Genomic DNA, 21,333 nt, shown 5'->3' with positions numbered 1-21,333 from the left:
CGTTATTTAATTATTTAATGGATGGGGTTGGAATCTGTGGCCTGTGACGGACGCTCAGCAGCGCAGTTGTGCCGCCAGATGGGCCTCCAGATGCGCCTCCATCTGTGCCTTTAGGACTACATTTCCCAGCAGCACCCGTGGCGCGCACCGGAAGCGGCCTCTCCTCCTCCTCACGGACTCGGTTTCCCAGCAGTCCCCGCGGCGCGCACCGGAAGCAGCCTCTCCTTCCCCTCCTTACGGACTCGGTTTCCCGGCAGCCCCCGCGGGTTAAGATGGCGGCGGGGAGCGGCCCCGGTGCTCGGGAGCTCTTTGCTGAGGGGCTGCTGCAGTTCCTGCGCCCCGCCGTGCGACAGCTCGACCGCCACGTCCACAGCGTCAGGTGCGGGCACCGAGAGGGGCCGCGGAGAGCGGCCGGGAGCGGGGCGGGCCGGGCTGGAGGGCTGAGGGGTAGGGAGAGCCGGGGAGGGCAGTTCTGTGGGGATGAAGGGATTTGTGGGTGCGTGAGGGTGAATTTTGGGGATGTAGGAGTACATGAGGGCGAATTTTGGCACTGAAGAGCTTCGGGGGTTCATGAGGGTGAATTTTGGGGCTGAAGGGATTTTGGGGATACATGAGGGTGAATTTGGGGGATGTAGGAGTACATGAGGGCGAATTTTGGAGATTTTGGGGTACGTGAGGGCAAGTTTTGGGGCTGAAGGGCTTTGGGGGCTCATGAGGGTGAATTTTGGCACTGAAGGGATTTGGAGGTACGTGAGGGCGAATTTTGGGGATTTGGGGGAACACGAGGTGGGCAATTCTTGGTGTTGTTGCCTGGGGGGTGCTGGCCGCACATCTCCCATCTTTTCATGGGTGAACACGGCTGAATTTTGGGTGTAAACCCCGATTTTCCCCATCCCCAGGGAGAGCCAGGTGGAGCTGCGGGAGCACATCGACAGCCTGGCCACAGGTGAGCCCAACCCTGCGTGGGGGTCCCCCCTGTCCCCCCATCATCCTGAGGGGGGCGCGGGGGGCTCACGCAGACCCTTCCCCAGAGCTGTGCCGCATCAATGAGGACCAGAAGGTGGCTCTGGACCTCGACCCCTACGTGAAGAAGCTGCTGAACGCCCGGCGCCGCGTGGTGCTGGTCAACAACATCCTCCAGAACGCCCAGGTGAGGTGGGACAAGGAAATTTGGGGGTCTCAGAGCCCCCCAAGATGCTGACAGGTGATTTTGGTGATTTTTGTGAATTTTTGTGATTTTTTTTCCTGTTCAGGAGAGGCTGAGGAGGCTGAACCACAGCGTGGCCAAGGAGACGGTGAGGAGGAGAGCAATGCTGGAGGCTGGGGGCTACCAGGCCAAGTGACCAAATGACCATCCAGGTGACCATCCAGGTGACCAACAGGGCATGATGATGGAGCAGGAATTGCAGGAATTGAGGGGCTGTCCCCCCATCACCTGCACAGGAGGGATTTGGGACGCTCCGAGCCGCGATCCCACATTTGGGGGCGCTGGAATAAAAGTGACTGAGAGTTTGTGATGATGCTGATCATCCCACGTCCCTGAGGGGCCTTGGGGACAACACAGGTGCTGCCAGGGGGGGCTGGGAACCTCCAGGTGGGATTTGGCTATCCCCAGGTTGGATTTGGACACCCCCAGGTGGAATTTGTGGGGTCCAGGTGAAGTTTGGGTTGCCCCAAATGGGGTCTGGGCACCTCCAGGTTGGACTTGGGCACCTCCAGGTTGGATTTGAACGCTCCCAGGTGGAATTTGAGAGGGCCAGGTGGAATTTGGGAAGCCCATGTGGGGTTTGGGCACCTCCAGGTTCAATTTGGGCACCTCCAGGTGGAATTTGAGAGGCTCGGGTGGGGTTTGGGCACCTCCAGGTTGGATCTGGACACCCCCAGGTGGAATTTGGGAGGCTCAGGTGGGATTTGGACACCCCAGGTGGAATTTGAGAGGCCCCAAGTGGGGTCTGGGCACCTCCAGGTTGGATTTAGAACATTCCCAGGTGGAATTTGGGATGCTCAGGTGGGGTCTGGACACCTCCAGGTTGGATTTGGAACACTCCCAGGTTGGATTTGGGAGGCCCAGGTGGGGTTTGGGAGGCACAAATGGGGTCTGGGCACTTCCAGGTTGGATTTGGACGCCCCTAGGTGGAATTCGGGAGGCTCAGGTGGGGTCTGGGCAGCTCAAGGTGGAATTTGGACACCTCCAAGTGGAAGTTGGGAGGCTCAGGTGGGATTTGGACACCCCCAGGTGGAATTTGGGAAGCCCAGGTGAAGTTTGGACACCCCCAATTGGGGTCTGGACACCCCCAGGTGTTTCCTTCAAGTTCTGGATCCTTCTCCTGCTGCCCCACCTGTCCCACACACACCTGAGCACACGGCGCACGCTGGAAATGGGGGAACACTTTAATGTGCAAGTACAAAACAGGGACAGGGCACAGGGACACTGGGCCGTGTCCCCTCACCTGCTGCAGCTGCCACAGGTGTCACTCCTGCGTCTCCATGCTCTCCTCTTCCTCCCCGGCCGCCGGCTCCTCCTGGTTCTCCTCCTCTTCCTCCCCTTCCTTCTTCTCTGGCGGTTTCTCGTACGCCTTCTCCGACGGCGTGACGATCACCCCGTCCCACGTGGACATCTCAGAGGCCAGGTCTGCCCCAGGAGGTGACACTGGGCACCTCCTCGAGGTGACACCAACCCCGTGCCCGCCCTGACACCCCCCCAAACCCCAAACTCACAGCTGGCATCACCCTCCTGCCCCAGGATCTTCCTGTATCCCCCGTGGCTCAGGATGCGCACCAGGGTCTGCGCCGTGTAGCACACCATGTCCTGGCGACGAGGAGGGGACAATGTGAGGACAGAGACCCCCCCAAAAGTGTCCCCTGGCCTTCTGGGGTGCCCTCCTGACCTGCTGCTCCAGCGTCATCACCGTGTGCACGCGGAAGTTGCCGCTCTCGCACGGGTCCGTGATGCCCACGGAGCCGGGCAGGAAGAGCCCGGCCGCCAGGATCTGCAGGCAGCGCCTGCAAAACGGGGGAAATCGGGGTGAAAAATGGGTCATTCTGGGAAAAAACAGCCCAGGAAATCCCTGATGGAGGAGATGGGTTTGTCTCCCATGAGATTCCAGCGGTTTTGTTGGGAAAATGGATCATTTCAGGAAAAAACAGCCCAGGAAATCCCTGATGGAGGAGATGGGTTTGTCTCCCATGAGATTCCAGCGGTTTTGTTGGGAAAATGGATCATTTCAGGAAAAAACAGCCCAGGAAATCCCTGATGGAGGAGATGAGTTTGTCTCCCATGAGATTCCAGCGGTTTTGTTGGGACAATGGATCATTTCAGGAAAGAACAGCACCAGTAAATCCCAGCTGGAGGAGATGGGTTCATCTCCCATGAGATTCCAGTGGTTTTGTGAGGAAAATGGAGTCACAAAGGGAAAACCACCAGGAAATCCCAGCCTGTGAGATTCCAGTGGTTTTGTGAGGAAAACGGAGCCACAAAGGGAAAACAGCGCCAGGAAATCTCTGATGGAGGAGATGAGTTTATCTCCCAGACACTCCATGAGATTCCAGTGGTTTTATCAGGAAAATGAATCCAAAAAGGGAAAACACCAGAGCTGGATTTATCTCCCAGTCAGCCCATGAGATTCCAATGGTTTTGTCGGGAAAATGGAGCCACAAAGGGAAAACACCACAAGGAAATCCCAGCTGGGTTTATCTCCCATGATATTCCAATGGTTTTATAAGGAAAAATGCTTTTATCCCACGAGGGGAATTTGTGGGATGGAAACCCCACAGACCTGTAGGCGATGTTGAGGGCCAGGGGCTGCCGGGTGGGGTTGTTCATCACGGCGTAGTGACCCTGCAGAGGGGAGGAACAGGAATTAGGAGATTCCCAGCTCCTGTTGGGACCAGGATCAGGATCATCATCCCCACGTCAGTGACCCCACCAGCAGGTCCAGGATCCAGGGTGTGAGCGGCTCGAAGCCGGGGAAGCGAATCCTCAGGTCCTTGAGCAGCCGGATCAGAACCTTCACCCTGGAGAGAGGCAGGAGCAGGGTCAGGCCCACACCAGGAACTGCTCTGGGATCTTGGCAATGGGACTGGGATCCAGATGGAGGATCTGGACCCAGAACAATGATCTGGACCCAGAATCAGCATCTGGAATCAGAACAAGGATTAGTACCTAGAACCAGGTTTAGGATCTAGAACCAGGATTTGGATTCAGAACTCGGATTAGGATCCAGAAGGAGGATCTGGATTCAGACCCACATTGAGAATCTGGACCCAGAACTAAGATCTGGACTCAACAGGAGGGTTCAGACCCACACTGAGAATTCAGATCCAGGAGGATCTGGACCCAGATTGATGATCTGGACCCAGACTGAGGATCCAGACCCAGAAGGAGGATCTGGACCCAGAACTATGATTTGGATCCAGAAGGAGAATCCAAATCATAGTTTGAAGATTCAGACCCAGAACTAAGATCTGGACCCAGACTGAAGATTTGGATCGAGAACAAGGATCCAGACCCAGAATGAAGATCTGGACCCATAACTAAGATCTGGACCCAGATTGAGGATTCAGACCCAGAACGAGAATCTGGATCCAGATTGAGGATCTGGATCCAGAAGGAGGATCTGTAACCAGACTGAAGATCTGGACCCAGATTTAGGATCTGGACCCAGAATGAGGATTTGGATCCAGACTGAGGATTCAGACGCAAAATGAGGATCCGGACCCAGACTGAGGATCTGGACCCAGAAGGAGGATTCAGACCCAGAACAAGGATCTGTACCCAGACTGAGGATTCAGACCCAGATTGAGGATTCAGCCCCATCCCCACGATCCATCCTCATCCCACCCCTCACTCACGTGGACTGCGACGCGTTCTCCTCAAACCACCGCGCGTGCCGGATGGCGGCCAGGGCGCTCTGCAGCACCTTGATGTCCACTGCAAGGAGCACAAACCCCCAGTGTTCCCAGTGCTCCCAGTGCCCCCTGGGCGCCCCAAGGAGGGAGCAGGGCTGGGTACCCACGGTGCAGCTCCGGGTCCAGCTTGCGCAGGTTGGGCGGCACCGTGGTGATCAGGATCTTCACCGTGGCGTCCGCCGAGCTGATCTCAAAGCCGGTCTCGTTGGTCAGCATGGTCAGCACTGCGGGGAAAGAGCAGGAATTGTGTCTGGAGAAACCAGGAATGGCCATGGAGCACAGCCAGGAGCACTCCAGGGTGGGGACTTGTCGCTGCAGGGCATGGAACAAGTGCACACGCCGCTGCTCTGAAGGTAAGGAAAAATGGAAGTTTAATTTCTGACTGCAGAAAATAGATTCTGATGCCAAAATTTACCTGCCAGAATCCCAAAATTTATGTGTTACAATCCAAACGTTTACCTGTTACAATCTCAAATCTTACCTGTGACAATACCAAATTTGCCTGTTACAATCCCAACATTTACCTGTTACAATCCCAAAATTTACCTGTCACAATGTCAACATTTACCTGTGACAATACCAAAATTTACCTTTTACAATCCCAAAATTTACCTATTACAATCCCAAATTTTACCTCTTACAATCTCAAAATTTACCTGTGACAATACCAAATTTTACCTGTTACAATCCCAAAATATTACTAGTTTTCCAAAAGTGACAGTGGATTGGAGGGTGACAGTGCCACCTCTCCAATGACACTGGACAAACCAACAGTCCATCAAATTTCCCCTCTTCCATAAAGGAATGCAAAACCATGAATTATTTACAGAAAGTGTGTGAGAAAGTTTGCTACAAAAATGTCAACATCAGAAGGCTTAAAAAATCTTTTAAAAATCTTAAAAAATCTTTTAAAAAAATCTTTAAAAATATTTTAAAAAATTTTAAAAATCAGGCCTCACCTTCGCTGGGGTCCTGGGCTCTCAGGCTCTCCACCACCTTGTTCCCCAAGGCTGCCACAGCTTCCACTGGGAAAAGGAGAGGAAAATGAGGAGGAGGAGGGCTGGAGGAAGGCCTGGCACCCAAAGGTGGCTGTGACCCTGCCCAGGTGGCACTCACAGGTGGGCAGGATCTTCAGGATCACCACCAGGTCTGCCACGTTGTGCCCCGTGGTCATCGTGCCCTTCTTGTAGGAGCCCACCTGGCGAACCTCCTCGATTTGCTGGGGGAAAAGAAACCAAAATCCCAAAAATTCAACCCAAAATCCCAAAAATTCAACCCAGAATCCCCAAAATTCAACCCGAAATCCACATTTGGTTGCTCAGCATTGAGGCTTAACCCATTGTGGGTTCTTGGAGGAGCCCACCTGGCGAACCTCCTCGATTTGCTGGGGGAAAAAAAACCAAAATCCCAAAAATTCAACCCAAAATCCACGTCTGGGGGCTCAGCATCGAGCCTCAAGCCAGCCTGGGCCAGGAGCATTTCCCATTCCCACCACTCTGGAGCTGTTTCCCCAAATTCTGCACTCACCACCTCGAACGTTCCCGGTGCCACAATTAAATTGTCGATGACGTTGTTGATCTTGGTCACCAGGGACAGGATGGAAGCCTGGAAAGGAACAGGAATAATCCCGTTTACAGAGCACAAATTCCCCAAAAATTCATTTTTAGGTGATTCCTGAGGAAGTTTGGACTCCCCCAAACCCCAAATTTTGGGGATTTGGGGTTTTTTTGGGCCCAGCACCTGCTCAGCAGCAGTGGGAGCCAGGTCCTGGTTCCTCTTGAGCAGCGCCTCGCTGAACGCCGTCTCATCTGCAGCGGGCTTGACTCGGGGAAAAGCCATCTCACACTGAGAAAAGGACAAAATTCCCATTTTCCCAATTCGTGGAATTCCACTTCACACTGAAATGGGACAAAATTCCCACCTGGAATTCAGGGAATTCCATCTCACACTGAAACAGGACACAATTCCCAGCTGGGATTCGTAGGATTCGCCCTCACAGCCCCAGGAGATGCTTTGTTAAATTTAATCCCAGATTTTACCTATTAAAATCCCAAAATTTAACTGTTAAAATCCCAAATTTTACCTGTGACAATCCCAAAATTTGCTTGTCACAATCTCAAAATTTACCTGGTAAAATCTCAAATTTTACCTCTTACAATCCCAAACTTTATCTGTCAGAATCCCAAACTTTGCCTCTTAAAATCCCCATTTTGACCTCTTACAATCCCAAATTTTACCTGTCACAATCCCAAAATTCACCTGTTACAGTCCCAAACTTTCCCCGTTAAAATGCCATATTTTACCTTTTACAATCCAAAATTTTACCCGTTAAAATCCCCAGTCCTGGAGTGATTTGTCACATTTTCCCTCCCATTTTCCCATTCCCAACAACATCAAAACCCTCTAAATGCGGGGTTTTTCACCAAACCACAGCATTTTTAGGGAATTTATTTATTTCAACCCAAACCCCAGAAATCCGGGCTTGGCGGGATCGTTAACCATGGAAAAATCCCAGAAAATTCCCGGTAAATCCCATTAAATGCCGTTAATTCCCGGTGTTACTCACCACATAGAAGTCGAAGGGGATGTGGGGCACAAAGGGCCGGAACCTACAGAGGATAAAAAATCCCAAAGTCACTCCCGGAGCCCCCGGGACCCCTCCCGCCCCTCGGGACCGGCCCGCTCCGACAGCAGCACCGGAGCCGTCCCGGGACTCGCCTGGAACCGAAGCGGCCGCCGCGGCCGCGGCCTCGATCGCCCCTGCGGAGAGAGAGAGAGAGAACGGGAGCGGCGGTGAGTGAGGGAACCGAGCACCGGGAGCGATCCTCCGGTCCCGGTTCTGCCCCCCCCCGGTGCTCCCCGGTCCCCTCCCGGTGCTTCCCAGCCCCTTCCCGGTTCCCCCCCGGTCCCCTGCCGGTGCTCCCCCGTCCTTTCCCGCTCCTTTCCCGGTGCTCCCCGGTCCATCCCCCGGTCCATTCCCGGTCCCTTTAAGGGCCCGCCCACCCCCGTTTCGGTGCTGCTCTCCCCCATCCCCGGTTCCCTTTGGTCCCGCCCCTCCCGGTGCTCCCCGGTCCATTCCCGGTCCCGTCCCGGTTTCGGTGCTGCTCTCCCCCATCCCCGGTTCCCCTTGGTTCGCCCCGTTCCCCACCCCGCTCCCGTTTCCCCCCGCTCCCGCGGCCCCCCAGTCCCGGTCTCTCCCGGTGCCCGTCCCCCCACGGTCCCCGTGATCCCCCCAGTCCCGGTTCTCCCTCCACTTCCCCCCTTCCTCCCCCAGTCCCGGTATCCCCCCGGTCTCGGTGCCGGTATCCCCCCGGTATCCCCCGGTCCCACCTCATGTCGCCGCCGCCGCCGTTCCCGACAATGAAACGCCGCTCACAGACCCCGCAGCAACCCGCCCGCTCATTGGCCGCCGCTCTCCCTCATCCCGCCCCTGGCGGGCGCTTTTCCAGCAGCCATTGGTGAGGCGGCGCGTCAATCAGAGCGAGAGGCGGCCAATGGCGGCGCGCGCCGGGGCGGCCGCTGGAGGGGGCGCGGAGCTCATGAATGGAGCTCGCGCGCCGCGGGTATAAACCGCGCAGCTCACACTGGCACGCGGCAGCAGAGTGGCGCAGCGGGAGCGTGCTGGGCCCATAACCCAGAGGTCGATGGATCGAAACCATCCTCTGCTAGAGCAACTTTTTCATTCCCCGCGAAATTTGTTTTGCCAGTTATTCTTTTTTTTATTTGCTGCGTTGGATTCTTAACGCTTCCCTCATGCCCGCCCAGGCTTGTCTGGCCTGCTGGAGAGCCGGCAGCTGCGTGGGGTTACGGGTGTCACGGGTGTTACCCCACTCGTGACACTGATAAACGAGACGCCGCCGAACCATTGCGCGCGTCCCCCTGTGCGTGTCCCCAACCTCTTCCCGTGTCCCCCCGAGCGCTGCCAGCGCCGCGCAACCCCCGAGTGTCACCCCCGGTGTCACCCCCGCACTGCCGTGGGGCTGCCGTGACACCTCCGTGGGGCCGAACCTCCCACGGATGTGCGGGACCAGAGGTGTCCGAGCCCCTCCGGCTTCCCCAAAACCCCCAAAGCGAAGCGAAAGCTGGGTGGGGACGGCCCGTGGGTCGCGACGTCCCCGCACTCTAATGAGGTTCTCGGCTCTCATCGCCCCACGCGTGACCTGGGTGAGACCGGAGCGGGACAAATCCCTCCACACCCCACGGGTGGCAACGTCCCCGTGTCCCCACCCCCCCGATCCCGGCTGGAATGCCGCTCGGACGCGGGGGGGTGGCACGGGCAGGAAGGAGTTAATGATAACAGCCCTTTGTGTCACCAGTGGGGGCGGCGAGCCAGGGCTCAGCCCCGCCGCGGGGGGGGTCGCGAACGCCGCCACTCTCGCTCCGTGGGCGATGCTGGCCGTGCTGGCCCCGCTGCTGGCCCCGCTGCTGGCCCCGGTAGCGGCGGCGGCCACGGCGGCCCCGGCGCTCCCGCTGACCCTCGCCGTGGTCCTGCCCCGCCGCAACCTCACCTACCCGTGGGCTTGGCCGCGCGTGGGTCCCGCCGTCAGCCTGGCCGCCGCCGCCGTCAACGCCCGGCGGGACCTGCTGCCCGGTTTCACCGTGCGCTGGGTGTTCGGCGACAGCGAGGACCGCCACGGGGTCTGCTCCGAAATGGCCGCGCCGCTCGTGGCCGTGGACCTGTGGCTCGCCCACCGCCCCGCCGCCTTCCTGGGGCCGGGCTGCGTCTACTCCGCCGCTCCCGTGGCTCGCTTCACCGGGCACTGGCAGCTGCCGCTGGTCACGGCGGGGGCCGAGGCTCACGGGTTCGACGACAAGAGCGAGGAGTTCCGTCTGACCACCCGCGCCGGTCCCAGCCACCGCAAACTGGGCGAGCTGGGGGTGCGGCTGCACCGGCGCTTCAACTGGACGCGGCGGGCGCTGCTCGTGTACTCGGACGAGCCCGCGGGGGACCGGCCCTATTACTTCGCCGCCGAGGGTCTGTACGTGCAGCTGCCCACCGTGCGCAACCTCACGGTCATGGACGTGGTGTTCCGCGACGGCGGCAACTTCTCCTTCATCATCCACGAGATCAAGGCGAAGGGGCGCGGTGAGTGCGGGCACGGCCGTGGGGCGGCCGGGGATGGGGATGGGGATGGGGACGGGGATGGGACGGGGATGGGGATGGGGACGGGGACGGGGATGGGGATGGGGATGGGGCGGGTGCGGCGGCGCTGGGGGGGGGCACGGCCCCATAGAGGAGGGAACGGCACCATTGGGGTGGGCACGGCCCCATAGAGGAGTGCACGGCCCCATAGAGGGGTGCACGGCCCCACTGGGGTGTTCACGGCCCCATAGAGGAGTTCAGAGCCCCACACGGCAGTGCCCAGCCCCATATAGGAGTGCACAGGGTGTGCCCGGCCCCACTGGGGTGTGCCCGGCCCTATAGAGGAGTGCCCGGCCCCGTGCGGGAGTGCCCAACCCCATAGAGGAGCTCAGAGCCCTATAGAGGAGTGATTGGCCCTACAAGGGCAGTGCCCAGCCCCACAGAGGAGTGCCCAGCCCCACAGAGGAGTACAGGGCCCCATATAGGATTGCATGGCCCCACTGGGGTGTGCCCAGCCCTATGGAGGAGGGAACAGCCCCATATAGGAGTACACAGCCGTACAAGGGAGTGCCCGGCCCCACTGGGCAGTGCCCAGCCCCATACAGGAGTGCCCGGCCCCACTGGGCAGTGCCCAGCCCCATACAGGAGTGCCCAGCCCCACGGGGGAGTGCCCAGCCCCATACAGAACTGCCCGGCCCCACAAGGGTGTACCCAGCCCCATAGGGCAGTGCCCGGCCCCACAAGGGTGTACCCAGCCCCATAGGGCAGTGCCCGGCCCCACAGCGGTGCCCGCGGCTGTGCCAGCCTTGGCACGCTGCGCTGTGCCCGGGGTGTTGTTCATGGCCATACATGGCTGTGCCCAACTTTACAGGGGTGTTCACAACAGCCGGCCTGGACTGTGCCCGGCTGTGCCCGGCTGTGCCCGGCTGTGCCCAGCCCCACAGGGGGGTTTGTGGGTGTTCACGGGTGGCTGACACAGCTGGGCACAGCTGTATGGGGGCGTTGGCAGCTGTGCCCAGCTGTGCCCGGTCTCACGCGGGGATTTCGGGGTCATTCACGGCTGTGCCGAGGTTTCCGTGGGCAGACAGGGCTGTGCTGAGCTCTGCGTGGGGGTTTCATGGCTGTTCATGGCTGTTCATGGCTGTTCATGGCTGTTCGTGGTTTTACATGGCTGTTCACGATTGTGCACGGTTGTACATGGCTGTACATGGTTGTTCATGGCTATACACAGTTGTTCATGGCTGTTCATGGTTGTTCACAGTTGTTCATGGTGACACACTCTTGTTCATGCCTGTTCATGGTTGTTCACGGCTGTTCACAGTTGTTCATGGTTGTTTGTGGCTGTCCACGGTTGTTTAAGGTTTTTCATGCCTGTGCACAATTGTTCATGATTGTTCCTGGTTGTTCATGCCTGTACATGGCTTTTCATGGCTGTTCATGGCTGTTCCTGGTTGTTCATGCCTGTACATGGTTTTTCATGGCTGTTCATGGTTGTTCATGCCTGTACATGGCTGTTCATGGCTGCTCGTGGTTGTTTAAGGTTTTTCATACCTGTGCACGGTTGTTCATGGTAGCACATGGCTGTTCATGCCTGCTCATGGTTGTTCCCGGTTGTTCATGCCTGAACACAGCTGTTCATGCCTGTCCATGCCTGTTCATGGCTGTTCATGGTTTTTCATGGCTGCACATGGCTGTTCATGGTAGCACACAGCTGTTCATGCCTGTCCATGCCTGCTCATGGTTTTTCATGGCTGCACATGGCTGTTCATGGCAGCACACAGCTGTTCATGCCTGTCCATGCCTGTTCATGGCTGTTCATGGTTTTCCATGGCTGCACATGGTTGTTCATGGCAGCAACATAGTTGTTCATGCCTGTCCATGCCTGTTCATGGCTGTTCATGGTTTTTCATGGCTGCACATGGTTGTTCATGGCAGCAACATAGTTGTTCATGCCTGTCCATGGCTGTTCATGGTTTTTCATGGCTGCACATGGTTGTTCACAGCTGTCCATGGTTTTTCATGGTTGTCCATGCCTGTCCATGGCTGTTCATGTTTTTTAATGTTTTTTTCATGGGTTTTTTTATGGTTTTCCATGGCTGTCCACGCCTGCCCACAGCCCACCCCAGCCATCCCCCCGTACCCCCACATCCCACCGCCCAACACTGCCCCTGCCCCACCCCGGTGTCCCCACAAATCTCCGGGCGTTGTCACCAACCCCGAGGGCACCGGGAACCCCGAGTGTCACCGGGAGGCACCGGGATCCCGGGCTCGGTGCCGCGGGTGAATCTCGGCTCCCCCGGGGCGGGCACGGCCGGAGGGGCCCCCGGGGTCACGGAGCCGCCGGGAATCCGTCAGGGCCGCGGCGAGGAGGAAACGGAGTCGGGAAAACAGGAAACGGCACCGGGGCTGCGCCCGGGACAGCGCCGGGCAGGGCGCGGGGGGCGGGACCCCCGCACCAGGGACCCCCGGGATTTGGGCGGGGGTCTCGGGGCTGTGTCACACAATAACGAGAGACCCCCCAAGACTGGGGCTGGGGTCTCCAGGGGTCTCCCGTGGGGTCTTGGGGGTCTCGGGGCTGTCACACAATATCAGAGACCCCCGGGATTGGGGCTGGGGTCTCCCATGGGGTCTTGGGGGTCCTGGGGCTGTGTCACACAATATCAGAGACCCCCGGGATTGGGGCTGGGGTCTCCAGGGGTTTCCCAGGGGGTCTCGGGGCTGTGTCCCCCAATAAGCCGGGACCCTGGGGTTGGGTTGGGGGTCTCGGGGCTGTGTCACACGGCAATCAGGGACCTCCAGGATGTGGGGCTGGGGTCTCCAGGGGTGTTGGGGGTCTCAGGGCTGTGTCCCCCAATGACCTGGAAGTCCATGATTTGGGTGGGGGTCTCGGGGCTGTCCCCCCTTCAAGAGCACTGTCCCCCAATAACCCGGGACCCCCGGGTTTGGGTGGGGGTCTCAGTGCTGTATTTGGGCAGGGGTCTCTTTGCTGTATTTGGGTGGGGGTCTCAGTGCTGTATTTGGGGCGGGGGTCTCAGTGCTGTATTTGGGCAGGGGTCTCTTTGCTGTATTTGGGTGGGGGTCTCAGGGCTGTGTTTGGGTGGGGGTCTCAGTGCCGTGTCCCCCTCCCCACAGTGGTGTACCTGTGCTGCTCCCCGGACACGCTGCGGGCGCTGCTGCTGCAGGCGGGGCTGTGTCCCCCAATAACGCGGGACCCCCCGGGTTTGGGTGGGGGTCTCTTTGCTGTGTTTGGGTGGGGGTCTCAGTGCCATCCCCCTCCCCACAGTGGTGTACCTGTGCTGCTCCCCGGACACGCTGCGGGCGCTGCTGCTGCAGGCGGAGCGCGCGGGGCTCACGGGCGGCGATTTCGCCTTTTTCTACATCGACACCTTCGGGGCGAGCCTGCAGGGCCGGCGCTTCCCCGAGCCACAGCGGCCCTGGAAACGCGGGGACAGCGACGATGCCCGAGCCCGCCGGGCCTTCCAGGTGAGCGCCGGGATGGGGGCACCGACAGGGACAGGTGGGCAGGGACTCACTCGGGTGGGCACAGATGGCCCCGGGTGGGCAGGGAGATGCCCAGGTGTGCACAGGGACACGGCCAGGTGCGCAGGGAGTGCGTCCAGGTGGGCACCGATGGCCCCAGGTGAGAAGGGACGCGGCCAGGTGAGCGTGGAAATGCCCAGGAGGGTAGAGACGTGGACAGGTGAGCACGGGGGCACGGCCAGGTGGGCACAGATGGTTCCAGGTGGGCACAGGGACGCGGCAAGGAGGGCAAGGTCAGGGCCAGGCGGGTACGGGGACGCCCAGGTGGGCACGGGGCACCCCCAGGTGTGCCCAGCCCTGTCCCCGTGTGCCCGCCAGGCCGTGACCATCATCACGTACGCGGAGCCGCAGAACGCCGAGTACCGACCGTTCCTGCAGAGGCTGCACCGGGAGGCCCGGGAGAGATTCAACAGCTCCCTGCAGGATGGGCTGGTGAGACGGGGACAATGGGGACACTGAGGGGACACTGGGGACATTGGGGACACTGAGGGGACAATGGGACAGGGAGAGATTCAACAGCTCCCTGCAGGAGGGACTGGTGAGACAGGGACAATGGGGACACTGAGGGGACAATGGGACAGGGAGAGATTCAACAGCTCCCTGCAGGACGGGCTGGTGAGACAGGGACAATGGGGACACTGAGGGGACACTGAGGGGACAATGGGGACATTGGGGACACTGAGGGGACAATGGGACACCGGGGCACAGGGAGAGATTCAACAGCTCCCTGCAGGACGGGCTGGTGAGACAGGGACAATGAGGGGACATTGGGGACAATGGGGACACTGAGGGGACATCAGGGACACCGGGGGGACAATGGGACAGGGAGAGATTCAACAGCTCCCTGCAGGATGGATTGGTGAGGGGACAGAGGGGACAATGGGGACACTGAGGGGACACTGGGACACCAGAGGGGGACACTGGGAGGGGACACCAGGAGGGGACACCAGGGGGACACCGCACCAATCTGGAGCTATCAGGGGACACAGGGTGGGTCTGGGGACGGGGACCCCCGGCTGTGCCCTGTCCCCTCAAGCTGTCACCGTGTCCCCAGATGAATTTCGTGTCCAGATGAATTTTGTGTCCCCAAATGAATTAATTTCATGTCCCCAGATGAATTTCGTGTCCCCACATGAATTTCACATCCCCAGATGAATTCCCTGTCCCCAGATGAATTCATGAATTCCCTGTCCCCAGATGAATTTCATCGCCGCCGCGTTCCACGACGGGGTGCTGCTCTGGGCCCAGGCGCTCAACGAGACCCTGGAGCGCGGTGGCTCCGTCAGCGACGCCTCGGCCGTCACCCGCCAGATGTGGAACCGAACCTTCTACGGTGAGACCCGAACCTGCCCGAACCTTCCCGAACCCATCTGGACCTTCCCGGACCTGCTCGGACCTTCCCGAACCTTCCCGGACCCTCCTGAACCTTCCTGAACCTTCCCCGACCCTCCCGGTCCCACCCGGACCTTCCCGGACCCTCCTGAACCTTCCCGAACCTTCCGGACCCTCCCAAACCCAACCCAGACCCTCCCCGAACCTTCCCGAACCCGTCGGGACCCTCGCGGACCCTCCCCGGACCCCTCCCCATCCTGTCCCCATCCTGTCCTTGTCCCCAGCCCTGTCCCCCTCCCAGGACAGAGATTTTGGGGACCAGGACCCCCCCCAGCCCCACTCCCAGGTGAGATTTTGGGGATCAAGCCCCCCCCCAATCCCGTCCCCCTCCCAGGACAGAGATTTTGGGGACCAGGTCCCCCCCAGCCCCACGCCCAGGTGAGATTTTGGGGCTCAGAGCCCCCCTTTGAAGCCCCCCAAGCCCCCCACACCCCCTCCCCGGGTGTCACCTCCCCGTCCCCCTCCCAGGGTGACATTTTGGGGACCAAACCCCCTCTTTGAGGCCCCCCAAGCCCCCCCACGCCCCCTCCCCAGGCGTCACCGGCTTCCTGAGGATCGACGAGCAGGGCGACCGCGAGAGCGACTACTCCCTGTGGGACATGGACCCCGAGCTGGGCGAGTTCCAGGTGAGCCCCCAGACCCACGGGGGGCGTCCCGACCCGGGGATGGCTCTGGGGGCTTCCCCCCACCCACTCCCCGCCCCCTGCACCCCAAAGATCGTGGCCAACTACAACGGCACCACCAAGGAGATCCAGATGGTTCCGGGCAGGGATTTCCACTGGCCGGGCAGCTCGGTGCCGCCCGACGTCCCTCCCTGCGGCTTCGAGGGCACCGACCCGCGCTGCCGCAAAGGTGAGGGGGGGTCCCATCCCCGAGACCCCCGCCCGACCCCCAAACCGGGCGCTGATTGTCCCCTCCTGTCCCCGCAGCCTCGCTGTCCACGCTGGAGGTGCTGTCGCTGGTGGTGAGCCTGATGCTCATGGCCATCACCGTCACCTCCTTCTTCATCTGCAGGTTTGGGGGCTCCGGGGGGTCCCGGGGGGTTCGGGGGTGTGGGGAGGGGTCTCACGGAGCCCCCCAATTGGGTGCAGGAAGCTGCAGCTGGAGAAGGAGCTGGCGGCGGAGCTGTGGAGGGTGCGCTGGGAGGATCTGCAGATGAGCAGCCTGGAGAAGCACCTGAGGAGCGCGGGCAGCAGGATGACGCTGTCGCTGGTGGGGAAACCGGGGGCAACCGGGGAAACCGGGGGTGAAACGGGACCGGAGGAACCGGGGGGAACGGGGGAAACGGGACCGGGACCGGGGCAGCAAACTGACGCTGTCGCTGGTGGGGAACGGGAATGGGGGAACCGGGGAAACCGGGGGGGAACCGGGGCAGCAAACTGACCCTGCCGCTGGTGGGGAACCGGGAAAACCGGGGGAACCGGGACCGGGGAAAACCGGGGCAGCAGAACTGACGCTGTCGCTGGAGGGGAAACGGGACCAGGACCGGGGGGAAACGGGGCAGCAAAGTGACCCTGTCACTGGTGGGGAACAGGAAACGGGACCGGGGAAGCCGGGGGGATAACGGGGGGAACCGGGTCAGCAAACTGACCCTGTCACTGGTGGGGAACCGGGGGGAAACGGGACCGGGACCGGGACAGCAGACTGACACTGTCACTGGTGGGGAACAGGACCGGGGGAAGAACGGGGACCGGGGTCACCTCACAGCCCCACAGTTCAGGGACCGGGGGTTTTGGGGACCGGGGGTTTTGGGGACCGGGGATTTTGGGGGCCCCCCCATCCCCTGCGGGTCTCTCTGGGAGCCCCGGGGTCGCTTCCCGTTCTCACCCCGCACCCGCCCCGGGCACAGCGAGGCTCCAACTACGGCTCGCTGCTCACGGCCGAGGGGCAGCTCCAGGTGTACGCCAAGACCGCCTACTACAAGGTACGGGGAGGGGACAGCACCGGGACCCCTCCCACAGCGTCACCACCGTGTCACCACCCCCGGTGTCCCCACCGTGTCCCCACTGTGTCACTGTGTCCCCATCCCACAGTGTCACCACCGCGTCCCCATCCCGGTGTCACCGTGTCCTGACCATGTCCCTATCTCGGTGTCCCCACCGTGTCCTCACCGTGTCCCCACCATGTCCCCACCCCCGGTGTCACCGTGTCGTCACCGTGTCCCCACGCCGGTGTCCCCGCAGGGTAACCTGGTGGCCGTCAAGCACGTGAACCGCAAACGCATCGAGCTGACCCGCAAGGTGCTGTTCGAGCTCAAACACGTACGTGAAAACCGGGAGGTGACACCGGGCACGGGCACCGGGAGGTGACACCGGGCATGGGGCGGGGACACACGGCGGGACCCCCCCCGCCCACCCGTGCCCGGTGTCCCCGGTGTCCCCGGCAGATGCGGGACGTGCAGAACGAGCACCTGACGCGGTTCATCGGCGCCTGCACCGACCCGCCCAACATCTGCATCCTGACCGAGTACTGCCCGCGGGGCAGCCTGCAGGTACCGGCACCGGGCACCGGCACCGGGAGCCTCCCAGGATGCGCTGGGAATGGCACCGAGAGCCGCCGGCGCTGCATCGGGACCGGGAGAGCACCGGGATCCCTCCCCTCACCCCCCGTCCCGTGCCCAGGACATCCTGGAGAACGAGAGCATCACCCTGGACTGGATGTTCCGCTACTCCCTCACCAACGACATCGTCAAGGTACCGGGGACGGTCCCGGGGGGTCCCATGCCATAGAATCCCCCTTCCATGGGAATCGCCCGTCCCATAGGGATCCCCCACCCCAAAGGGGTCCCCATCCCGTGGGCATCCCCCATCCCATAGAAATCCCATATCCTGCAGGAACCCCCATCCCATAGAAATCCCCCATCCCATAGAAATCCCCTATTCCACAGGGGTCCTCACCCCACAGGAATCCTTCACCCCACAGAAATCCCCCATCCCACAGGAATCCCATATCCCACAGGAACCCCCATCCCATAAAACGCCCCATCCCATGGACGTCCCCCACCCCACATCTCTCCCCCGACCCCCTTGCGCCCTTTTAGGGGATGCAGTTCCTGCACAGCGGCGTCATCGTGTCCCACGGCAACCTCAAGTCCTCCAACTGCGTGGTGGACTCGCGCTTCGTGCTCAAGATCACCGACTATGGCCTGGAGAGCTTCCGCGCGTGCCCCGACGGCGACGGCGACGCCCACGCGCTCTTCGCCAGTGAGGCCCCGACGCGTCTCCCCTAAAAAACGTCCCCAAGGTGTCCCCAGAGTGTCCCTGACGGGGTCCCCGTGCCGCAGAGAAGCTGTGGACGGCGCCGGAGCTGCTGCGCATGGAGGAGCCGCCGGCGCGGGGCACGCAGAAGGGCGACGTCTACAGCTTCGGCATCATCCTGCAGGAGATCGCGCTGCGCTGCGGCGTCTTCTACGTGGAGGGCGTGGAGCTCAGCCCCAAAGGTCAGCGGGGACGCGGGAACGGGTGGCCAGAGAGGGTGGTGGGGTCTGGAGGTGTTTGTGGGCGGTTGGAAGCGTTGGTGGGTTCTTGGGTGAGCCGTTGATCCGTTCTTGGATGTTTTGATGGGGTCTTGGATGATCTGTCCTTGGATGTGTTCATTGGTGGTTGGAGCCGTTGATGTGTTCTTGAATGATCCATTGATCCACTCTTGGATGTTTTGATGGGGTCTTGGATGATCAATTGATTCGTTCTTGAATGTGTTCATGGGTGGTTGAAACCATGGATGGGTTCTTGGATGATCCATTGATGGGTTCTTGGATGATCCGTTCTTGGACGTGTTCATGGGTGCTTGGAACCATTGATGGGTTCTTGGATGATCCATTGATCCATTCTTGGATGTTTTGATGGGTGGTTGGAACCATTGATGTGTTCTTGGACCTGGTGATGACTTCCTGGACTGGCCAATAGGATTTTGGACCCATGGATGGATTTTTGGACCCATGGATGGGTTTTGGACCCTCAGATGGGTTCTTGGACCTGCTGATGAGTTACTGGATTGGCCAATGGGTTGTTGGACCCATTGATGGATTTTTGACCCAGGGATTGGTTCTTGGACCCCCGGATGGGGTTTTGGACCCGTTGATGTGTTCTGGGACCTTCTGATGACTTCCTGGACTGGCCAATAGGATTTTGGGCCCACAGATGGGTTCTTGGACCCTGAGATGGGTTTTTGGACCTGTTGATGGGTTCTGGGACCTGCTGATGAGCTACTGGATTGGCAAATGGGTTTTTGGACCCATAGATGGATTTTTGGACCCATTGATGGGTTCTTGGACCTTCTGATGAGTTATTGGACTGGCCAAAGGGTTCCTGGACCCTCAGATGGGTTCCTGGACCCCCGTTTGGGTTCCTGGACCCTCTGTTGAGCCCCGGTGGGTGATGGGTCCCCGTCCCCTCAGAGATCATCGAGCGGGTGAAGAGCGGCGAGCGGCCGAGCTTCCGGCCCTCGGCCAACGTGGGGTGCCACCTGGAGGAGCTGGGGCAGCTGATGCAGCACTGCTGGGCCGAGGACGTCCTGGAGCGCCCCGACTTCAACCAGATCCGCGTCCAGCTCCGCAAGTTCAACAGGTGCCCCCAGGGACCCCCAGAAAGGGTCCCCGGGTGAGGGGTGGCCCCCAAAAAGGGTTCCTGGGTGGGCTGTGACCCCAAGGAAGGGTCCCCAAATGAGGGGTGACATCCAGAGAGGACTTTGGGGTGGGGGGTGACCCCCAGAAAGGGTCCCAAGTGGGAGGTGACCCCCAAAAAAGAGTCTATGGGCGGGAGGTGGCCTCCTAAAATGGTCTGTGGGTGGGAGGTGACCCCAAAAAGAGTCCCCAGGTGGGAGTTGACCCCTGAAAAGGTTCCCCAGGTGGAAGGTGACCCCCAAAAGCATCCATGGGCAGGAGGTGACCCCCAAAAAGAGTCCATGGGTGGGAGATGACCCCCAGAAAGGGTCTGTGGTTGGGAGGTGACCCCCAAAACGAGTACCCATGTGGGAGGTGACCCTCAAAAAGGGTCTGTAGTTGGGAGATGACCTCCAAGAAGAAGCCCCAGCTGTGAGGTGACCTCCAAAAAGGGTCCCCCTGAAAAGTGGCCATGGGTGGCAGGTGACCCCCAAAAAGGGCCCATGGGTGGGAGATGACCCCCAAAAAGGTCCCCATGTGTGAGCTGACCCCCTCCGCACAGGGAGAGCAGCACCAACATCCTGGACAACCTGCTGTCCCGCATGGAGCAGTACGCCAACAACCTGGAGGAGCTGGTGGAGGAGCGCACCCAGGCCTACCTGGAGGAGAAGCGCAAGGCCGAGGCCCTGCTCTACCAGATCCTGCCCCAGTGAGCTCCGGGGGTCCCGGGGGCTCTGGGGGTCCCGGGGGGCTCTGGGGGTGGCGGTGCCCGCCCTGACCATGCCCGCTGTCCCCAGCTCGGTGGCGGAGCAGCTCAAGAGGGGCGAGACGGTGCAGGCGGAGGCGTTCGACAGCGTCACCATCTACTTCAGCGACATCGTGGGCTTCACGGCGCTCTCGGCGCAGAGCACGCCCATGCAGGTGGTGACGCTGCTCAACGACCTCTACACCTGCTTCGATGCCATCATCGACAACTTCGACGTCTACAAGGTGAGGGGGACACCTGGGGGACACCTTGGGGACACCTTGGGGACATTTAGGGACAGGTAAAGACATGCAGGGATGTGCTGGACGTGGTCAACAACCTCTACACCTGCTTCGATGCCGTCATCGACAACTTCGACGTCTACAAGGTGAGGGGGACACCTGGGGGACACCTTGGGGGACACCTTGGGGACATTTAGGGACAGGTAGGGATACGCTCAACACGCTCAACATGTGGAATTCCGGGGGCTGGTCCCTTCCTTCCTGGGGCCGTTCCCTGTGGAATTCCTGGAATTCCCGTGGTTCTGCAGGGCTGTTCCCTGAGGAATTCCCGGTATTCGCGGCGCTTGTCCTGTTGTCCCGCGGGCCCGTTCCCTGCAGAAATCCCGGGGGGGGCCGTTCCCTGTGGAATTCCAGGGCTGTTCCCTGAGGAATTCCCGGGACTCCCGGTGCTTGTCCCCGTTGTCCTGCGGGGCCCGTTCCCTGGGGAATTCCCGGGGCCGTTCCCCGCGAAATTCCCGGGATTGGTCTTTCCTATGCCGGGGTCGTTCCGTGCGGAACTCCCGGGGCCCGTTCCCTATGGAACTCCGGTATTCCCGTTATTCCCGGTGCCGTCCCGCGCAGGTGGAGACCATCGGCGACGCGTACATGGTGGTGTCGGGGCTGCCGGTGCGCAACGGGAAGCTGCACGCGCGGGAGGTGGCGCGGATGGCGCTGGCGCTGCTGGAGGCCGTGCGCTCGTTCCGCATCCGCCACCGGCCCCGGGAGCGGCTGGAGCTGCGCATCGGCATCCACACCGGTGGGAAAAACGGGAACAACGGGAAAA

The 21,333-nt window shown here is 60.6% G+C and overlaps 3 protein-coding genes and 1 non-coding gene across 4 annotated transcripts; 3 read left to right on the top strand and 1 right to left on the bottom strand.

The window, feature by feature from the left end:
• The first annotated feature begins 257 nt into the window (after positions 1-257).
• LOC134434528 (SNARE-associated protein Snapin-like) lies at positions 258-1,509 on the top strand. The gene is made up of 4 exons (XM_063183193.1): positions 258-379; positions 900-946; positions 1,032-1,150; positions 1,254-1,509. Exons 1-4 carry the CDS (start codon positions 273-275, stop codon positions 1,341-1,343), a joined length of 363 nt encoding a protein of 120 aa, XP_063039263.1. The 5' UTR covers positions 258-272; the 3' UTR covers positions 1,344-1,509.
• An 864-nt stretch (positions 1,510-2,373) lies between these two features.
• LOC134434531 (interleukin enhancer-binding factor 2) lies at positions 2,374-8,295 on the bottom strand. The gene is made up of 14 exons (XM_063183200.1): positions 8,239-8,295; positions 7,627-7,668; positions 7,475-7,517; positions 6,649-6,753; positions 6,436-6,513; positions 6,025-6,127; positions 5,868-5,933; positions 5,016-5,132; positions 4,852-4,930; positions 3,927-4,014; positions 3,777-3,838; positions 2,889-3,003; positions 2,719-2,809; positions 2,374-2,632 (listed from the first exon to the last, which is right to left on the bottom strand). Exons 1-14 carry the CDS (start codon positions 8,241-8,243, stop codon positions 2,472-2,474), a joined length of 1,155 nt encoding a protein of 384 aa, XP_063039270.1. The 5' UTR covers positions 8,244-8,295; the 3' UTR covers positions 2,374-2,471.
• A 209-nt stretch (positions 8,296-8,504) lies between these two features.
• TRNAM-CAU (transfer RNA methionine (anticodon CAU)) lies at positions 8,505-8,576 on the top strand. The gene has a single exon. It is a non-coding gene; the product is annotated as a tRNA-Met (tRNA).
• Positions 8,577-9,297: 721 nt separating this feature from the next.
• Positions 9,298-21,306, top strand: LOC134434524 (atrial natriuretic peptide receptor 1-like; the record flags this gene model as incomplete). The annotated part of the gene is made up of 18 exons (XM_063183185.1): positions 9,298-9,994; positions 13,275-13,474; positions 13,850-13,963; positions 14,729-14,864; positions 15,458-15,549; positions 15,640-15,775; positions 15,853-15,937; positions 16,015-16,135; positions 16,773-16,847; positions 17,107-17,184; positions 17,310-17,414; positions 17,545-17,616; positions 17,964-18,126; positions 18,207-18,362; positions 19,320-19,488; positions 20,086-20,232; positions 20,321-20,513; positions 21,132-21,306. Coding segments are annotated over exons 1-18 (2,914 nt in total), but the record flags the coding sequence as incomplete, so codon positions are not given.
• Positions 21,307-21,333: the final 27 nt, after the last annotated feature.

Source organism: Melospiza melodia, unplaced genomic scaffold (assembly GCF_035770615.1).
Source record: "Melospiza melodia melodia isolate bMelMel2 unplaced genomic scaffold, bMelMel2.pri scaffold_373, whole genome shotgun sequence".
NCBI lineage: Eukaryota > Metazoa > Chordata > Aves > Passeriformes > Passerellidae > Melospiza > Melospiza melodia.
The sequence above is the reverse complement of the archived record's forward strand: the minus strand, read 5'-3'. Positions and strand labels throughout refer to the sequence as shown.